The 15,306-nt window shown below is 38.8% G+C and overlaps 1 protein-coding gene across 2 annotated transcripts in view; it reads left to right on the top strand.

Annotated features, from left to right (window-relative positions):
* Positions 1–15,306, top strand: part of ttyh2 (tweety family member 2) — a 120,992-nt gene that overhangs the window by 84,614 nt on the left and 21,072 nt on the right. For both annotated transcript variants that reach the window (XM_063074446.1, XM_063074445.1), the window contains exons 6-7: positions 6,182–6,254; positions 13,521–13,590. In XM_063074446.1, the coding sequence (XP_062930516.1) occupies positions 6,182–6,254; positions 13,521–13,590 (143 nt within the window). The remainder of the gene's footprint in view (positions 1–6,181; positions 6,255–13,520; positions 13,591–15,306) is intronic.

Raw genomic sequence — 15,306 nt, 5'->3', positions numbered from 1 at the left:
GCTCTTTACTCCAATTTCCAAACTAATAGCAATTGTAGAGATGTGTTAATTCCATTCAGTAATAGTTATTTTCTGTCTCATTACAGTTATTATATAATGTAATTTGCAGTATTTGTAATAAATGTTCTTATTTGAGAATGATCTCACTCACTTATGGTGTGAAAATTGTTGTTTTGAGGCAGCAGTAGAGTGGAAACAAATTAGAACCTGGAAGTTAGTAAAATATATAAAAAGATCAGGTAGTAGTTATGGGTTTGTGGATCTTTCAGAGGTATGATGGCAGAGGGGAACAAGCTGTTCCTAAATTGTTGAGTGTGTGTCTTCAGGCTCCTCTACCTCCTTCCTGATGGTAGTAATGAGAAGAGGGCATGACTTGGATGTGGTAAGTCTTAGTGATGGATGCTGTTTCTCGAGGCACCACCTCTTGAAGATCTTCTCGATGGTGGGAAGGTTATGCCCATGATGGAGCTAGCTGAATCCATAACCCTTGTGATCCTGTACATCGGAGACTACGTACCAGGCTGTGGTGCAACCAGTCAGAATGCTCTCCATTGTACTTCTTTCGAAATTGGCAAAAGTCTTTGGCAACATACCAAATCTCCTCAAACTCCAAATGAAGTAGAGTCTCTGCCATGCCCTCTTCATGATTGTATCAATGAGTTGGGCAGAGGAGGTTCTTCACAATGTTGATGCCCAGGATCTTGAACATGCTCACCATTTCCACTGCTGGCCCATCAATGAGAACTGGTCCATTTGTTCTCCTGACTTCCCTTTCCTGAAGTCCACAATTGTTCCTAGGTCATGCTGACATTGAGTGTGAGTTGTTGCGACGTCACTGAACCAGATGGTCTATGTCATTCCTGAAGGCCTCCTCACTACCCTCTGAGAATTATTGATTTCAACACAGCATAAAAATCTGAATTTGACAATGTATTTGGGGATGAACTGTACTGAAAAATTAAGAAATATTGTGAACCAATATTTAAATTAAAATTAAAACATTTTTGGGAAAAGAGAATTATTGTGGTTCTGCGTACAGCAAAAGTAGCATCAAATAACTTCATACTCTGTTACAGCTGTTGGAATAAACCTCTAATGTGACATGGCTGAGCCACATGGCTGTGTGAAGAGCTTCAGCTGGCTAATTCAGTGCCACTTGGGAACGAGCACTCTATCAGGACAGAAGGCTAATGCTCTTCAACACATTTTAAAACATTATCATGTTTGTGTATAGCTTTTAAGCCTCAAGTTTATTATTATTTCATGTTTTTAAAGGAAGTGTCACTCTGGTCAATCTCTGGTTCTGTACGTTCTACGGTTTTAGAAACCAAGACTAATACTTACTGCTACGCCTGATGAGCCACTAGAGATGCTTTCAAATTACCATGGCAAATGCACAGTTCTTTCACTATCAGTGCTTGGAAACATAAAGGGCCTGACCTTCTCATGAACCCTTTTAGAAGAACCTTGTCAACTGTTAGTGGACCTGCCCAGTACTTCTGAGCTGTTTCATATGTGGAACTTGTTCAATTATTAAATGTTACCCGTCAGTGAACAACAAACTTCACAATATAGGTCAGTGATAATAAACCTGATTCTGATTCATAACACTTACCTTACTGCTGCAAATCAATTGTTTTATAATGTGTAATTTTTGGTGAAGAAGAGTAAATAACTGTTCCTAAACTTGGCGTGAGACCTGATGCTGAGGTGGTTCATTGCTGGCTTTACTTGTGCGGATAGACATGATTCACTGAACTAGGAGAACTGGTTTGGGGAAAAACCTCCTGTTTTGTTCCGAGCTTTGACTCCAAGGCTCAAACCTTCAACTACCAGACTCTCGGACCAAAGAGGATAACTTCACTTAACATCACTTGCCCCATCAGTGAACCATACCTACAGCTTATGGGGCAGCACAGTAGTGCAGTGGTCAGCAAGTGCTTTACAGTGCCAGCAGCCCGGGTTCAATTCCTGCTGCTGTCTTTGAGGAGTTTGTATGTTCTCCCTGTGTCTCCACGTGCTCCAGTTTCCTGTACCGGTTGGTAAGTTAATTGGTCATTGTAAATTGTCCCGTGATTAGGCTGTGATTAAGTCGGTTGCTAGGCAGCATGGCTTGAAGGGCCAGAAGGACCAAATTCACGCTGTGTCTCAATAAATAATATATAAAACAAGTAAACAGAACAAGCCGTACCATAAACAACAGGAATTCTGCAGATGCTGGAACCAGCAACTTTGATGTATGAAGCCGTACCATAAGGAGGTTTCCATTGCACTGGCCTCATCCACAGTTCATTTCGTCTGAAACCCATGTAAATACACTGTTTCCTTTGCCTTTCATAGTTGTCCATTGCACAGTTGAGTTTCTTTGGAGGGCAAAAGAACTCCACTTCTCACCTGGAACACCAACATTAAGCTAATATTTCAGAGGTAGGACTATTATGTACATAAAGTGAAGATGACTTACACTTGCTAGTGAAGATGCTGAATTATATGTTAGCACTAGGGTGTGAACAGAAATTTAATTGCATCATCCTAAATTTCAGTCATTTGATATTCCAATATTGATTTAAGCATATGAATTAACAAGATTATTCATTTATTCATTTAATTCACTTACTATCTGTCCTGTTCCTCCAGCTTTATCTATTCCTCCAGCTTTGTTTTGTGTATTGTAAATTAACAAGAGCTTGAGACTTGGAGTCAAAGTTGGGAACAAAATGAGGTTTTCCCAAAACAGTTCTCCAAGTTCAGAGCATCATGTCTATTGGCCAATAATTAACCACCTCAGCCTCAAGGTTCACACCACCATTCAAAGGGGATAACTTCACTCAACTCCACTTGCTCCATCATTGAAATATTCCCACTTTCAAGGACTCTTCGTCTCACGTTTTTGATATTTATTCCTTATTCATTTTTGTTTGTTGGCTTTTGCACACTGGTTGTCTACCCTGTTGGTGCGGTCTTTCATTGATTCTGTTACGATTATTGGACTTATTAAATGTGCCCGTAAGATAGTGAATCTCAGGGTTGTATATGGTGAAATATATGTACTTTGATAATAAATTTACTTTGAACTTCGAACTTTTAATGAAAATGCTTTCTGATATCTGGCTTTCTATAATGCTTTTTTAAATCTCAGAATTAAAAAAAAATCAGTAATTAAGGGGAGATTTGATAGAGGTGTATAAAATTATGATGGCTTTAGATAGAGTGAATGCAAGCAGGCTTTTTCTACTGAGGCAAGGGGAGAAAAAAACCAGAGGACATGGGTTAAGGGTGAGGGGGGAAAAGTTTAAAGGGAACCTTAGCGAGGGCTTCTTCACACAAAGAGTGTTGGGAAGTGTGGAACAAGCTGCCAGACGAGGTGGTAAATGCGGGTTCTTTTTCAACATTTAAGAATAAATTGGACAGATACATGAATGGGAGGTGTATGGAGAGATATGGTCCGTGTGCAGGTCAGTGGGACTAGGTAGAAAATGGTTCGGTACAGCCAAGAAGGGCCAAAAGGCCTGTTTCTGTGCTGTAGTTTTTCTATGGTTTCTAAGTGTTCTTAATTACTTAATTGAACAGATTTATTTCTAAAGACAAAAGAAGAAAATGTCCTTGGATAATGAGTAACATGACTACCTTTCTCATGTGTTTGCATCTTGTTTGTGGTATTCTGGTTGTCATCTTCATTGGAAAATGTGACATGAAGATATTTTTATTTTGGACCAGCAGTTGGATCAGTGTTAAAACTATTCCCAGCGCACATCTTTTGCTACCAGTGCACAAAGGAATGTAAACTGCACACAAAATGTTGTCACCCTCTACCTCGTCGGCATGTTAAGTATATTTCACGAACATATACAATCTCAGTCCGTTTTCCGATTTCTGATAAGGATAGTGTTGACAATGTAGAATTTGCAATGATTTGTCTATAGATTTTAGAATTGGCTTATTTATACAGTTTTTGAAGAAATTATTCAGTGCGCTCATGTTGTCACTGGGCAAGAGTTTTGCTCATTCTGGTCATTACAATTTAGAGGGAACATTGTTCAAAAGATATTTTCCTTCAGGTCTGTTAGAATCATACAAAGTCACTAATTAAGATTTAAATTAGAATGGATGAGGATGGCTAAATTTTCTATTAAGTAAAAGTACTTGGTCATCAAATTAAGATTCTTCTGGTCAAGGCAACTTTTACTAAGAGAATGAGTTTAGACTTTCTATACTTGCAATTTAAACTTTTGAACTGAAAATAAAGTGAAGGTTGAAAAAACAAGTACTGGAAATCTAAATCAAAAACAGAAAATGCAGGTCAGGCTACTTTGCTATTTTTGTTTCATCATTCTAAAGATCTCTGTGCTGTGTTTTATTTTGAAAATGGTTTGGCAGCATATGTGGATAATAATTAAATTACAATAAATCCAGATTAATGAACATAAGATGACTTAATTCCCTAAGTGGCCATTCAAGTTACATTTTCAGCAACTGAGCTAGCTGACTACTGTCTCTGATATTTCTGTTCCTTCTAATAAGCAGTTGCCTTGTCTGCACATGCATCAAGAAACTCAAGTTGGGGGCAAAAAAGCTGAACTTTTTGTTGATCATTCACTTTTTCACGCACATTCTGAGAGAAAATTTTATTCTCAAAACTTAAAAAAATTTTGGTGATGTGTGAATTCTTTGAGGCTGAATTTTTGTAACCCATATAATCCTAATATGCGAGTTTCCTATATTGGCATAGCAAACAAGAAATTCACTTGGTTAATTTCTCAGTATGTGGGGGGGTTATCCAAATAGGATTAGTTGAAGTAACAAACACGAAAACCTGCAGATGCTGGAAATCTAAGCAACACACCCAAAATGCTTGAGGAAGTAATTAGATCTATATTGTTTAAAGTCTAGAAGAACAAGTGGTGATCTTACTAAAACATAGTAGATACTTAGGGGGCATGATATCATCGATATTCAAATATTTCCACTAATGGAAGAATCTCAAATGATGAGATGTAGTCAAGGTTAGAGGATGGTAATTTAAAACAGGCATTTAGGACCTTCTCCAAGTGTGTGGTGAATCTTTGGAATTCTCTATCCCAAAGGGTGGTGAAGACTAGATTATTAGAGATATTAAAATAGAAAGTAGACATTACTTTTTGAAATACAAGGGATTTTGGGGTGGTGGGGTACTGCCACAGAAGGGGAGGAGGCAGATTGGACTTGTTGATATTGAATCGTGGGCATGCTTAAGGGCTGACCAGCATATTCTGCTATTTTCTTGTGTTCATGTGGTTAAGAAAGAGATTACAGAGCAAATGGGCCTTGGCTGCTGAAGATATGGTTACCAACAGTAGATTAATCAAAATCTGGTTTGTGCAATGTTCCCTGGTCAGTGAACTGTGTGGAAGCAGTTTGTATATAGGGTAAAATTCAGCTCAATTTGAGTATCTCCAGCATTTTCTGTTTTTGCTGTTGTAGTGAAGTGTTTAATATCAACAGTGTTGCTTCACTGGTAATGATTCCAGCTCAGCAAACACAGAGGTGAAGGGGAACCGGACGCAAAGATAGGAACCACAGAATTTTGAATTACCTTAAATTTAATGACAGTTATAATCAGAATCAGGTTTATTTTCACTGGAATTTGTTGTGAAATTTGTTAATGCAGTGGCAGTACAATGCAAAACATAATATAGAAGAAAGTAAATTACAGTAAGATATATGTATATTAAATAGACAAATTAAAAATAGTCCAAAAATAGTATTTTTTTTTAAAGTGAGGTGGTGTTCATGGGTTCAACGTCTATTTAGAAACTGGATGGCAGAAGGGAAGAAGCTTTTCCTGAATTGCTAAGTGTGTGCCTTCAGGCTTCTGTACCTAATGGAAAAGAGATGTTGGAGTGACATTAATCACCTCAAAAGCTGCAGGCAGAAAATGGATAAATGAATATTGAAAATTAGTCTTAATCTGTGAAGTGAAAAATAAGGGACAAATGTGTCTTCTGTAGAATTTGATCACAAGATAAAATTCTGTTAAAAACAAAACTTGTGCAGCATGTTTTGTTTCTTCAATTGTTTTACCTAAATCTTACAATTAAACTCTCCTCAATTAATTTGTCCAGTAACTTCTGAAAGCTAAATCTGTAGCAATGACATTGTTTTATTTGTTATTGATAACATTTTATGTTTTTATATTTTCCAGAATGATTGTCCTTGGTATCCTGACTGTAATTGTCAGCTGGGGGTCGCTGGGACTAGATACTGCTGCTGCTGTGGTAAGTGAGAGAAGGTCCTGTTTCTGTGTGCAATGCCAACTGCTTCTACAGCTTATTTACCAAGAATTCTACTTGCAAAGTATGACTAATGCGTATCGGAATTAAAAGTTAGCATTCATGCATTGTTAACTTTGAGGTCAAGGTTTGCTCACCTCTGTCATTCGGTACCTTTTTTAAGCTTGAAGATCTTGTAAAAGGGAAGGCAGTCAGTATTGGTCTCAATATAGAAGTCAGAGTAATACTGAAAGTGGACGAGAACACAAGAACAGGCTCTTCATGATGTGCTGAACTAGTTAAATGAGTAATTAGATGTCTGCTTAAGCTAATCCCCCAGCCTACTCAATATCCATATCCTTCCAGTCTCTGCACATTCATACGGCTGTATAAGAATCTCTTAAATTTCCTCTTGTGTATCTGGCTGCACGACTGCCCCAGCAGCACATTGCAGACTCCCATCGGTCTGTGTGTAAAACGTGACCCGCAACTGCCATTTAGTTCTTGCCGTAATTACTGTTTCATGAGACAACTTGACAATCATTTAAACAGAAATCTATCCAATAAATCTGCATTCCTTTTACAAGGTATGCAGATTTGAGATTTGAATCTTCAAAATAAAATCTACTTCAGTTGAAAATCTGGTTCTTTCTAAGACGATGATTGCTACAAGCATTACATATAGCACAATAACCAATTGTCCTACTTAGTCCAGGCTGGTGTCTACACTCTTCCATTCCTTCCCTTTGAGCAAATTTCATATATTTCCTATCATTTGCTGGTTTCTACCGTGCATTTCTGTGAGTTTACTCAACTGCGCCCTCTGGTAGCAGATACTATGTATACACGTGGTAAAATTTTAAATTGGAGGATTATGTTACTTTACCATGTAGAATGTTGTGGGGGGGGGGGCACTGAAATTCCCTGGTTAAACATTGTCCTCCGGTTCAGACTCAATGCTGATCTGGTGCTGCATTACTCAGGTTATTTAATTTTCTGGCAAAATATTATGGTTCTAGCTTTAAATCAAACAGAAAAGCCAAATTTGTTCATTATATGGTTTTGGTCTTTCTCCCCAGGCTTGAGAAGGAAGAAATTAGCAAAATTGCAAATTTCAGATCATTGTCCAGTGATATGCAGGAATTTCACATTTTGCGTTTTTGATAAGGATTTATGTTGACTGCTCTTTGCAGTCAAGCACTTTATACAAAAACTGCTGGGGCAAGATGGTACCGTTGTGACAACAATACTCAGTGCTGCCAAGAGGGGAACAGAAAAACAGTTATCACCATTCATTGGGTTAACTTTGTGGAACCTCAGTCCGTCCATTGAGCGTGACTGGGATCTATATCGGGATTCAACAATAGTCTGTGTTCTGACACAAGGGAACTGTCAGTGGTAAAAGGTCTAGGCCAAAAAGTAATTAATCTGTTGTTTCCTGTAACTTGCCTCTTGCTGATGTCAAACAAGTGATATAGAAAAGAGACAAAGACCAAAGAAACAGATTGAGCAGGAGGGACATGTCTAGTAATGCATTCAGTTACTTATACAATGCCTTTGCTCAATGATGGCTGTTAATGAAAAAGGATCTAGTGCTTTCCTGGCATTTATGACAAATAAATAGCACACTTATTCTTGGGCTTCCAGCCAGGTATCGGTTATGACCGACATTTCGATGACAAACTCTGCTATCTTCATCAGGGATGATGCCTGGGTACGTCTAGTCCAGTAGTATTTATACCCCCTTAGTCTGTCCCTCCTGATTGGCATAGTTCTCATACAAACAAGTTTCCACTCTTCCACTTTGTTTACAATCAAATTCCAGCATATAGCGGCCAGACCTGCATCAAGGAGCACAGGAGGTGTATCCGTTTGGGTTACCCGGAGAAATCGGTGGTAGCAGAACACTGCATTTGCAATGGCCATAGGATTGACTTTGACAGCACAAAACTCCTGTGCCACACCAGTGTCGTTTCTCATAGAAACATTTCGAATGTTGAAAGGGTTGGACAGAGTAGATGTGGAAAGGTTGTTTCTCTTGGTGGGTGAGTCCAGGACAAGAGGCCATAGTCTTAGAATTAGAGGGTACCCAGTTAAAACAGAGATGAGGAGAAATTTTTTTAGCCAGAGGGTCATGGATTTGTGGAATTTGTTGCCACATACGGCTGTGGAGGCCCAATCATTGAGGGTGTTTAGGGAGGAGATTGACAGGTATCTAATTAGTCAGAGTATCAAGGGATATGGGGAAAAAGCCGGAAGTTGGAACTAGATGGGTGAATAGCTTAGCTCATGGGGGAGCTGTGGAGCAGACTCAATGGGCCGAATGGCCTACTTCTGCTCTTTTGTCTTGTGATCTTGTGATTACATTTCCTTCATGTGTTTTCAATCTCATGGTAACTTACCAATACTTTATCATTTGATTGTAAATGAAGCTCAGATGTTCACAATAATTTTCTAGCTTTCTTTCAGCTTGCGCCTCGAACATTTTTATTATGTAGTTGCAAAAACCTTCTGAAGTCAGGTACTTAAGATTCAGAATATACAGATTAGAGTTAATTTAGAGGTGCCATGCATGGTACAACAATATTTTTTCTATTTGTACAAATTAGTGTTTCTTTCATCTAAACTCTACTTAACGTTGAATATGTGCCATATTAGTGCAGTTCATTAATGCTGAACGCAGAATGGTTTTGTTGCAAGATGAGTGCATTTTACGTAAAAACAAGTGAAATATGTGTTTGAGTATCAACAAGAGCAGATGTGTGTCAGCTTCATCAAAGATCTATTACACTTTCAATTTGTTTATATATCTTATGATGTAAACAATGGTATGATTTCCTTAACTTATTCCATTTCCTGTCCCAATCCTGACATCTGCTATGGTCTTGTTAAACCTGATAAGCAGATGACGGCCTTTGGCGAAAGTCAACGGATTGAATCCCATGTTGTGTTTCATCTTTAAGACATGATTTGTTCCCCTCTTGTTCTGGATGGTGGTTGGCGGGGTGGGGGGGGGAGCTCCACTGTCTCCTAACTGGACAGTTATTTGATGGTACTATTTTAAAGTGCGCAGCCCTGCTGGGCTTCCACATTCAACCATGGATGAATCACTTCATTTCAATACTTCCTTAATCTTCTTTTTGAACAATCCATTTTCTTTCCACCTCTACTTCCATTGCCTCGAGAGGTGTGCTGACAGGAGCTTTGTTTATTCTGAATGAATTGAAAATTGATTTAGGATCGATCTGAATCAGATTGATCCTTTGCAACACACACAAAATGCTGTAGGGACTCAGCAGGCCAGGCAGCATCTTTGGAAAAGTGTACAGTTGACATTTCGGGCAGGGACCCTTTATCAGAACTTCATTCATCGTACTCTTTTCAACTCATAGTACTCATGCTGCCTGGCCTGCTGAGTTCCTCCAGCGTTTTATATGTGTTGCTTGGATTTCCAGCATCTGCAGATTTTCTTTTGTTTTGGATTGATCCTTTGCAGCCTTTTAGAATCGGTCATATTTTCTGCCATAATATGTTACAGTGTAACTTTTGGACACTCCGTTAAGTTTATTAGTCTTGTTCATTGCAAGATTCCTATACATAGGATGTTTAAATATTTACTTCTCGGAAGACGGCCGGCCCAGGGATTGAAGGACGGCGCATGTGCGTGGGTAAGTGGGTGGCAGGGGAGAACGGGGCTTGCTTGATGTTGTGTCGAGCATTGTGAGTGTGCACTGTTGGTGCCCGAACGTGTTGTGACACTTGTGGTTTGCCCCCATTATATCATTAGGTTGTGATGCTTCACGCAGACAACACATTTCACTGAGTGTTTTGATGTACACATAGTGAATTAAATAAATGAATGGATCTCTTTTCACTCCTTTTGGTTTCTTTCTTTCTATTTCCTTTCTTCCTCTGCTCTTTTCCATTCATCTTGAAGAACGATGTCCAGTATAAATGTTTACCTAACCGATTTCAATGTTAAATAGAGTATACCATGCACAGATCATTTTAAAAAGTGGTTATTTCTAGTATTCTTAAAAAAAAGTCATGTATTAAATAGTTTTGATGTTAAATTAAGACATGAGTAATTTTTCTGGGGATACTTCTCCGGAGGGGGATCAAATTAAACAACAGAATATGAAGCTTCCAGTGTCTGGCAGATCTGATAATACCATTGTCAGTGATTTGTTGTCAAAAAATTGGTCTATACTCGGTATTTGACATATTCAAGCTGAATAAGCAAAGTTCAAGATTTCTGAAGTCACTAAAGGTTTTTTATTCCCATTTATAAGGAATGTGCCACCTTCAACGTGTTCAAGCACTTTATCGCTGCTACTATTCACTTTACTGGTCTGCCAGCGAAGGAAGATCTTTTCAAAGGCTCACTAGCTTGGTTATTTTTCTGCATGACATTAACTGTTACCTTGTAGTTGTACACTGCTTTTTAATCAGCTGGGCAATTTTTAAAAAATATTGATCACTTCTAAGAACATTACAGTTGGAATTTGAACTACTTCCTTCTGGAAGCAAGTGGTTTGTATGATGCTTTTCAAGTACGGTTTCTTGTGAATCCCTCACTTTTTCTGAACCACCATCAATGTTCCCTCTAATTTCTCATGACCGTTGTGTGCAAAAATCTTGTGCTCTGCCCAGTAATGACAACAAGTGTGCACTGAATGATTTCTTCACTAAAAACAGTATACATAAGCTAGTTCTACAAACTGCGGACAAATTATTGCAAACTCCACGTAGTCAACACTGTCCGCATCAGAAACTGGAAAAGAAAACATGATTGTGGATGATCGTGAAGTATGCTTAACATGCCAACGAGGTAGAGAAGGACAACCTTTTGTGCGCAGTTTAAATTCCTTTGTGCGTTAGTAGCAAGAGATGTGTGTGCACACGCACATCTTAGAGGAAACATTGACCACCGTTAGTGGTTGTGCCTTCTATCATCTCAGGCCAAAACTCTGGAATTATTTTTCCAAATAGCATAATCACTCTAATCCCCTTCAGTTACTTCACCACTTAAACACTTTACCTTCGAAAATGCATTTGGCCACTCGTCCTAATGCATCTTCTTTAACTTGATCGTTGAATGCATTGGAACATATTGTTTAAAAGTGCCATATGGTATACACAGAGCTGTTCTTTCTGTTTTGCTGAAATATTTGTTAAAAATGGACAGATATGGTTTGTATCCTCATTCTCATTGGCGTCTTGCTCAGGTCCGCATCCTGGGCACAGATTTGCTGATCTTTGAAACTTCAGTTCTCCTGAGGCACTTTCCACTCCATGTTTATGCATCATTTTGCTAGCTCTTCCTTAACAGCACTTGAAGTATTGAAAACGGTCCCAGCAATACCAAAGGTATGAGATACTGATTTTGAAGAACAATATACACTAATAAATGTTGCTTAAGTTAGACCCTGAGTCCCAATTGATAAACTGATCAATATTCTTTGAATTTCCAGTATCATAATTCATGGATAAAACTTCTTAATAAAACTTAGATTACAGAACAATACGGTACAGTACAGACCCTTTGTCCCATGATGTTGTGTGGACATTTTAACCTAAACCTTTGCCCCTACTTAGCCCTTCATTTAAAAAAAGATCATGCTTGTGCCTATCTAAGAGTTTCTTAAATGGCCCGAATGTATCTGTCTCTACCACCATCCCTGGCAGGTAATTATACGCACTCATTACTCTCTGTGTACAGGGTTTGCAGTATCTCTGACTGAAGTGAAGTACCCCTTCACTTTATTCCAATCACCTTAAAATTATACCCCCTCACGTTAGCCGTTTCTGGCCCGGGGAAAAGTCCTGGGCTGGACACTTATGCTCTTGTTCTTTTCATCATCTTGTTGCTTATGCCTTTTATCATCTTACACACCTCTCTCAAGTCACCTCTCATCCTCCTTTGCTCCAAAGAGAAAACCCCCAGCTCACTCAACCTATCCTCATAAGGCATGCTTTTCAGTTCACTTTCCCAGGTGGAACGTTACAGTAGGGTTGGAAGAGTTTTACATTGAAGAATTGAGCATCAGAAACTTACAGTGGCTGCAGGTGAGATCCTGTTCATTTGGCCTGGTCACCTATCATTTTTGTGAAGCCAAACTACAAATAAATATGAATTTTAGTCTAAGGTGCACTTTTTTTGGCTGAAATAGAATGTTCACCTCATTCCATTTTTTTCTTTGCCTATAATGGATGTAATAGCAATTTAGTTGTAATGCTGAATAGTTGTTAGTAAATAGCAGGTTTTTTTTGGATGTGGGATGTTGGCAGGAAAAAAAAGTTAAAATAAATTCATAGAGCATAAAAAGAATGTTCATTTTTATCTTGATTCCTCTTTGGTCTTCTGTACATTGTACATGAAATGCACCAAATGTTGGCATTTAAAGAAATGTCTTGTATTAAGCGATTGGGTCTGGAGGCAGATTGATGAAACATGTTAAAAGCCATACTAAATTTGTTGATGTATAACTGAAGTAAGCTATGTAGACCGTCACTGGAAGCTTATAGCCAACTCTAAATCAGTGCCTGCCAGTGCTGTTGAATACCACCTCACTGTCCATCTGTCGTAATCTGGAGCATATTAAGAAGTCATGTAAATCATCATCACCTATTTAGTGAGATTTGTTTGAAATACTGAATTACAGCTTGATTTCAAATAATCCTTTTATGTCCACTACCATAATCTTCACCAATTCTAGCAACAATGATAAATGGAATAAAGCCTACCAATAGAAATTTCTAAACCACAAAAAGAATTCTAGACGAACAGCACAGTTCCCTCGATTTCATCTACCTTCAAGTTCATGTACAGTCCCACATAGGATTCAAACCAGAGGGCCAATTCAAACCTTCACCTGCCCACGAATAATGCACACAAAACCCTGATGAAGGTTCTCGGCCCAAAACGTTGACTAATTTCCCTCCATGGATGCTGTCTGACCTGCTGAGTTCCACCAGCATTTTGTGTGTGTTGATCAAGATTTCCTGCATTTGCAGAATCTCTCGTGTCCCCGCCTATGAAGATTGCAATCTAATTTACACATCATCACATCCGGAACAAATTAGATTGCAATGTCTTTGAGGCAATACTTCAGGTTCTATATAGAAATGTTCTTCAGGCAAACACAAGAAAATTAAGGTTCCACCATTCATCGATTTATTGATTTATTTCTTCTTCCTTGATTTTTATTCCTGGCACATGTGGAGAATCTTATTTTAAATTGCCAATTGTTTAACTTACATGTGTTTCAGGGAACAAGTGATTTCTGCGTGGCTCCAGATAAGTTCATCATGAATATGACCCAGAATAAAATTAGCTCAGGTAAGTTAGCACTTTTAAAACTTTAATTGTATTGTATAAAAGATATTCTTGCTCTTTTCCTCTAAATATAGCAACTGATACAAATATCACTAACTGTCTTGATTTCCCTTGACTTCTATGGCACATCTTTTTTAATGTGATCTTGTATAGAAATAATAACCTTTCATCATTGGTTGATGTCTGAGCTGAGGATTTCAGAAGACATGCTGAGAAGAAAAAAAACATAGGTTCATTTGTCCAAACTTTACCAGATTTTTGGAAGTTCTGTCCATTGAATCCAATTACTGTATTCATTCCCAGTATCTTATGTCTTTTTCTCTGTTTAAAATATTTTTTTCGATGCCCATTGGTTCAATGATTGGAATAATTTATTATTGTCCTGGGTACTGAAACACAGTGGAAAAACTTGTCTTGCATACTGTTCATACAGATCAGATCATTGAAGCAGACCAGGATAGAACAAAGTGTAATGGCGACAGAGTAAACAAAAAAATGCAAAGTGCTCTATTCTGTACTTACTTAGCATCTGTAGAGAGCAAAACAAAGTTTTGAGCTTCGTGAGTAATATGCAAAATGCTGGAGGAACACAGAAGATCAGGCAGCATGTATGCAAAGGAATAGAGTCAACATTTCAGGGCGAGACCCTTCATCAGGACTGGAAAGGAGGGGAGGAAGCAATGTTCCCTCTAATTCGTAATTACCTGTGTGCGCAAAAATCTTGTTCTGTGCACTATGCTGTTCTGTGCCCAGTGGCAGCAACGTATGCACACTGAATAATTTCTTCCATAAAAACAGTATAAATAAGTCTGTTCTAATACCTGCAGACAAATCACCGCGAACTCCACGTCGTCAACACCGTCCGCATCAGAAACCGGAAAAGGAAATGTGATTGTGTACAACTGTGGAATGTACCAAACGTGCCAACGAGGTAGAGGGTGACACTCTTTGGTGCGCAGTTTAAATTCCTTTGTGTGCTAGTAGCAAACCTCAGAGGGGACATTGGAATGAACCCAGAATAAGTTGTTGAGGGGAGCAGATGGGATACAGGCCAGCAGGTGATAGGTGAAGGCAGATGAAGTGAGAAGCTGGGAGGTGATAGGTGGAGGATGTTAAGGGTTGAGGAAGGAATCTGATAGGAGAGGAGAGTGGACCATGGGAGAAGGGGAAGGAGGAGGGGCAACAGAGAGAGGGTGAGCAAAAGAGAAGAGCCAGAATGAGGAAAGGGGGGGGGGGCGGGAAAGAAATTACTGGAAGTTAGTGAAATCAATGTTCATGCTGTCAGGTTGGAGGCTACCTGGATAGAAAGAGGTGTGGCTCCTCCGACCTGGAAGTGGCCTTGTCATGGCAGTGGAGGAGACAGTAGACTAGAGCAGAGTTAGGGTTAATGAAGTTCTATGTGGATGACCTTGCTAATAAAAAAAAACCCCTTTTCTGGGAAAAAATATCATCTTATAATTTTCTGCAGTTATTGCCGGTTAAAGTCCATTTGCCTGTCTGACATAATTGTGGAGTTTTCTCCATCACAATATATACTACCCATATCAAGAAGCAGCAGCAGTAGCAGGGCAATGAAGCTTGTGCAAAATGTCAAGCTTCACTAGTCAACAATAAACTCATATTGACGCTGTATCTGTTACAATTCGGATGCATCGCACAGCAAAGTTGTGCCAATATCTGATCATCCCACTTACCTTGGCATTACGGAAGAAACAAAAT

This window comes from Mobula hypostoma, chromosome 22 (assembly GCF_963921235.1).
Source record: "Mobula hypostoma chromosome 22, sMobHyp1.1, whole genome shotgun sequence".
NCBI classification, from domain to species: domain Eukaryota; kingdom Metazoa; phylum Chordata; class Chondrichthyes; order Myliobatiformes; family Myliobatidae; genus Mobula; species Mobula hypostoma.
This window is presented reverse-complemented; position numbering and strand designations above follow the sequence as displayed.